The sequence below is a fragment of the Morone saxatilis genome, unplaced genomic scaffold (genome assembly GCF_004916995.1).
Source record: "Morone saxatilis isolate NCDOM2014 unplaced genomic scaffold, NCSU_SB_2.0 Contig11, whole genome shotgun sequence".
Classification (NCBI taxonomy): domain Eukaryota; kingdom Metazoa; phylum Chordata; class Actinopteri; family Moronidae; genus Morone; species Morone saxatilis.
In genome coordinates, this window is record NW_023339663.1 from 8264956 (window position 1) to 8270642 (window position 5687).

General features: G+C 44.6%; 1 protein-coding gene across 2 annotated transcripts in view; it reads left to right on the plus strand.

The window, feature by feature from the left end:
- Nucleotides 1–5687, plus strand: part of mapk6 (mitogen-activated protein kinase 6) — a 14160-nt gene that overhangs the window by 3605 nt on the left and 4868 nt on the right. The window contains exons 1-3 of one of the 2 annotated variants that reach the window (XM_035682153.1): nt 180–323; nt 1141–2087; nt 2204–2521. In XM_035682153.1, the coding sequence (XP_035538046.1) occupies nt 1851–2087; nt 2204–2521 (555 nt within the window). In that variant the 5' untranslated portion in view covers nt 180–323; nt 1141–1850. Of the gene's footprint in view, nt 1–179; nt 324–1140; nt 2088–2203; nt 2522–5687 lie in introns of those variants that run through there. The other variant, XM_035682152.1, reaches the window with a different exon arrangement.

The following is a 5687-nucleotide window of genomic DNA, read 5'->3' on the forward strand; positions in this document are numbered from 1 at the left end:
TTTTTATATTTCTTACACTGTTTTTTTTTTTTTTGCACTGCTATTGGAGTTGGCTTTTAATCTCATTGTACATATGTTTAGTGACAATAAAGGCATTCTATTATATTCTATTCTAACAACAATAATAATACCAGTCTCTGGATGTTGGGACATTTCCGACAGTCAGTAAAGGCAGCGTCGTTACGTCAGCGTTGCCTTTCATAGCTCTGCCCAGCCTAAATGGCGATTGCAACGCATCCGCAGAAAGCAGCAGCGGAGCGCAGTCAAACCTCGTCTAGGGTTTGATTAGAGATATAACGAAACCAATGCAACGAACAAGGCCTGTGAGTAACCCTAATATGTCGTCAGCGTCGCCAGTAAATGTCATTTTTACTGGATTTGTGATCGTTTTTTTGGGGGGGTTGCTGTAGCGGCTTTGTGCTCCTCTAGCGCAACGGGGGAAGCTGTACCACGTAGTCAAGAAGCCTCCGCCAACAACGACTCCTTTGTTCGCGCTATCGGCGGGTTTCTCTCCAACCTTGTGTTTGATATTTACCAAACAGGCAGTGTGTTTCGGGATCTTTCGTCTGATTATGTGGTTTCATGTGTTGCCGGCGTGTGGTTATGTGTTTTTGTATTAAAACCAAGTCGACGGAGGTCTGTCAGTAGGTTGTCAGGCTGCCGTTGTGCTTCCATCCGTGGCTTTTTTTTTTTTTTCCTCCTCCACCAGACACTCGCTGAAGGCCGTAAAAAAGGCGGTATGAACACGTGAAATATACAGATTAAAGGCTGTTTTCTAACCTCAAATGTGTGGTATTAAACACACTCGGGAATGCTGTCTTGGCGTAGCACATGTGGGGTTGAAACACAATTTTATCGATACCCAGAAACCGGACTAGCGAGCGCTTAAACCGGGCGGGGGAGGGTTAGTTTCCATTGACACCACGTTTCAACAGAAGCCGGTGAATCAGACCATTTGTTGTTTTTCTGTTCCTTTGTGAAGTGAAATCCCCCAAAATAACCACCATCTAGATAAAGGTTAGGTGTGACTACGCTTTCGTGGAACATGTTAAGTAATTTATGTGAACAATGGACTGTAGGCTCTTGTTTTTCTGCAACTATAATGTTTGTTTTTTTGTTCTGTTTTCTCTTGTCTTTCAGGTTATATAGTAAAATGGAGGATAGTTTTGATTGCGACTGTGGCGAGCTTGAGCCACCTGATCATTGAGGGTGAAACATTACTTTGAAGACTTAAAAAAAGGCCAGACTCATTTCAGTTTTACAGATCAGATGACTTGCCAGGAAAATCACACAGACGGATAAAAACTTCTATATATATATATATCTATATATAAAACCAGAAAAAGAAAAAAAACCTGTGCATTTAGGCACATTTCATATGAAGCTGCTCAGGACCAGTCATACACTGAATGTATCTGCACTGTAAGGATGCAACTACATTTTTATAGTTTAACATAGTTTCAGTGATTTTTAATTGGCCCAATTCCAGCCCATTCCATTACAGTCCATAAACACTAGTCTACAAAGGACTGTCAAGTATTAAAAAAAAAAAAAGATATCCACACATCCAGGATTTGAGGAGGACTTAAAAGTTTACATTTTCTCTATTCAATATGGAAAGAAAGTTTGACTACACATTAGTGCCCCACATTTGACAGTGACGGCTCGACAGGGGGGTGGGGGACTGGGTAGTCGTCTGTACAGGGGTCCGTTAGCGCAGCCTCTGAAACAGTGAGGGGGGGGTTGCCAAATAAATTCCTCTGTTGGTGTTGAAGTTAGATTTGAGAAAGGCCAGAGAGACCAAACGTTAGAGACAGCGGAAGTTGACGTAAAAGCCGAAAACAGTCGTCATGGCGGAGAAGTTTGAGTCCCTGATGAACATCCACGGCTTCGACCTGGGCTCTCGCTACATGGACCTGAAGCCTCTGGGTTACGGAGGGAACGGCCTCGTGTTCTCCGCAGTAGACACCGACTGCGACAAGCGTGTAGCTGTGAAGAAAATTATCTTGACAGACCCCCAGAGTGTGAAGCACGCCCTGCGGGAAATCAAGATCATCAGGCGCCTCGACCACGACAACATTGTCAAGGTGGGTTTCACCGTGCCCAAAGAAGCGAAGGGTACTTATCTTATTTCCCGAGGTTGAAAGAAAACAAGTTTATGTGCAATTTGTAAAACTGACCCCTTATTTTTTTACGTCACCAGGTGTTTGAAACGTTGGGCCCAAATGGTCGCAGGCTGACTGAGGACGTGGTGTCCCTGACGGAGGTCAACTCGGTCTACATTGTGCAGGAGTACATGGAGACGGACCTGTGTCAGCTGCTGGAGAGGGGCCTTCTCTCTGAGGGTCATGCTCGGCTCTTCATGTACCAGCTCCTCAGGGGCCTCAAGTACATCCACTCTGCCAATGTGCTGCACCGTGACCTCAAGCCTGCCAACCTGTTTGTCAACACAGAGGACCTGGTACTGAAGATCGGGGACTTTGGGCTGGCCCGCATCATGGACCCCCACTACTCTCACAAGGTAGGACCAGTCTCCAAGTAGCTTTTCCAGACAGTCTTGTGTTTTTGTGACGTTTTTGTAGACTTTTCAGAAGAGCAGTGATAAAGATGTTTGCGCAGTGTCTGCCCAAAGATGAGTGCTTTGTTGCTGTGACACGTGATGTTTCCGTTATTGCCCAGTAATGTGGTTCTCCCAAGGGTTACGCAGTTTCTCAGCAGGAAGTAAACAAGACGGGATGTGGTTCCTTGAGGTAGTGCCTCAGTTTCCCGTGTCAACCGAAGTGAGGCTGTGGAAAACACAACCCTGAGAACTTTTTTTTTTGTATACAATTAGAAGTGAAAATGGGCTCAGCTCCAAGTCTAAATATACAAACGAGTGGGTTCACGATAATGTGGCTTAACAAAGATGAAAACAATCCACAGTCCCAGGTGGAAGAAAACAGCAACTAATTGAATGTAGCAGGCGCAGTTCAGCCACGAGCTTTTATCAGCTTCTAATTATAATGTTGAAGGCTTGAGGCTGCAGTAGATCCGTTATGGACATGCTGCATTAAAATATGTAAGTATTTATTTATATGCACACGTTTTCTCTCGGCTCCATTTGCAGGAGGTCATTACTCCATTTTCATGCCAATGAATTGTATAATCAAGGAAATTGGATGGCAGAGAAAGCTGTTTTCTTCCTGTTGCAGTATTTTCTGTGTTTCTCCTCAGATGCCAGCATCATGTAAAATTAGGCATCAAAAGCCAGATGTTGACTGTACACATTTTAATGCTCTCTATAAACTTGTGTTTTGTTTTGTTAAGCAGTGTAATGGTACCAATAAAGTAGGTTGCTTTTATCTTTTAGTATGAGGAGAGTATGGATCACCCTGTCTAATTGTAGCCAGGTGGAAGGGTGTTTCTGTCACCTTATAAAGGGATGAGGACAGTCCAGTTAAAGGCCATATGGTGGGGTTACGCGTGGAAATCTAGGTTGGGAAGTCTTTCGCTCGCTCTCTTCTCTATAGCTGCTGGATCTCCTTAGAGCACCGAGGCAGTCAGATGCTTACACGTGTCTCAGATTAGTCATCGCAGGGTCTAAAGCCGGCTCACGTGATGTGATCCCTCTGGCTGGCATGGCTCATTCATATCCCTTACACAGCCAAGATCCTGTCCCAGCACACACCACTCTGAGACACTACCTGACACACACTTGTTTAACAGAACTGCTGATTACCAGCTCACCACTGTTTCTATACTTTAGTAGTTCTGTATTCTCACATGAGTCATATCTTAGGTGGAGACAATAGGTCTCTCTGCAATATGAAGAGGAAAGCAATGGCTCATAGTTGATGGGAAGAAGTGAGAGTTTCTCACACAGATCAGTCACTGTAGCCTCCCACCCAGTGTTTCTGCACTCCTCCCTTACAGCAGGGTTTGCCATGTGGGCTTTTTTCCCTCTATATAAGCAGTTTCTTCCTGATGGGAAACATGCAAGCAAGTGGGTATTGAAAAGCTGCTTGACTGGGGTCAGCTCTCTTGTGTTTGGCTATTGTCTGCTGTAGTGCTGCAGCAGACTACTGCTGCTGAGTTTTTGTCAAGGATACAAATGCTGCAGTCATGTTGTCAGATTGACTTTAATAGGCTTTGACCCTGCTCTCCTCTCCAAACAGTGTCGCTGTGTTTGGTCTGTCTGTCTCTGCTCTGATAACAATAGTTGTGTGGTGGGGGGGAGGGAGAACACTGATACCTCAACCTGCCTCTTTTTCACGGCAACTATTCATCTAATTGAGTGCGCGTCTGGTGTCTCAGACCAAATGAGGCTCGTTTGAAAATGAACCCGTGACCCTCATACAGCACTAGCGAGTGTGGAGGTGTTGGCCGGACATGAGGGCAGAATCACTGGGGGCAAATCTGCTTTCACAACCATCGTCTACTTGTAGCAGGCTTGGTGAGTCGGAGCAGCTGGGTGGCTGAGTGCATGTTATTTGAATAACGTCGTGTCTAAATAAAGAAGCGCTCTTTGCCAGTGAACCTCGGTGTCTGGCGTAGTTTCAGTAATGAGGTATCTACAGTCATACATGGTGTAGGCACGAGACATTTGTTTCACCCTTTCTTCCCACATTCCTCCTCATGATTCAGGCTTTTATTAATCCCGCTTTGCTTTAAGTATGCTTTGTGAAGCTTGCCAGGAGTACCTGCGTTTCTCTGCGGCCTTTCCTTTGTTTTGAGAAAGCGAGCCGTTTCTGCCTGTGTGAACCTTAAGGCCGACCCTCGTGGTGGCCCAGGATCAAGAATGGCAAGAATTCACGTGCACTCATCCAACTTCTCCAACCCAGATCCCCCCCCCCCCCCTCTTCTGAGCCAGCTCTTTGTCTGTATGTGGGAGCTCTGCTCAGGGCCTTATTTGAAGCTGATCTAAAGTCTGTGTTCATTTCCAGTTGTAGCCCGCCCCCTTTTTTAACAAGACAAAGAAGAAATACTGTGGCTATAACACACCCATTTAGGTTTAGCAGTGTCTGTGCATAAGGAAGCTGTTTTGGTATTAAATGAGGCTGGCCTAGGCTGTAAACTACTCCAGGATAGTGTAACACATTTAATGTGTGCCTTAGCTAAGTGATATCACATCCACTCAGTGTGGCAACATGGTTCTTTCGAGGTGAAATCCCATCTAGTGTTCACACCATTTTGAAATAAAAACTGTAAATGTCAGAAAAACTTGTGTGGGACATGCAGATAATATATTGATGTAGAAAATTGTCTATTTGCAATAATGCAATCGGTATAGTTGCACTAACGTAAACCTGGGAAACTCTTGAGTGTATGATCTCGTGGCTCGGCTTAAAATTCAGTAATTTGTGATGTTGTAGAGAGAACCACAACGTTTTCAGGAATGTTATAAAATAGGGGAGGGAAGGGTTCATAGAGGTCCTTTCTCCACACACAACTCCAAACCACAACTGCAAGAACACACACATTTGACCTAATTATTCAGCCAACAAGAGGCTTGTCTGGCACCAGACTTCATGGGATGAAAATGCTCGGGAGTTGCCGACTTAATGAATTTCAAAGAGGTGGTTTCACTTACTTTTCCCAAGTATAAAAAAAGATCCTGCAGTTTCTTGTAACTAAAAGTTTTATCATCATCTTCAATAACCAAAAGTAGCAGGGATTATGGTCACCAAGACTAAGGCTGCTCAATTAAT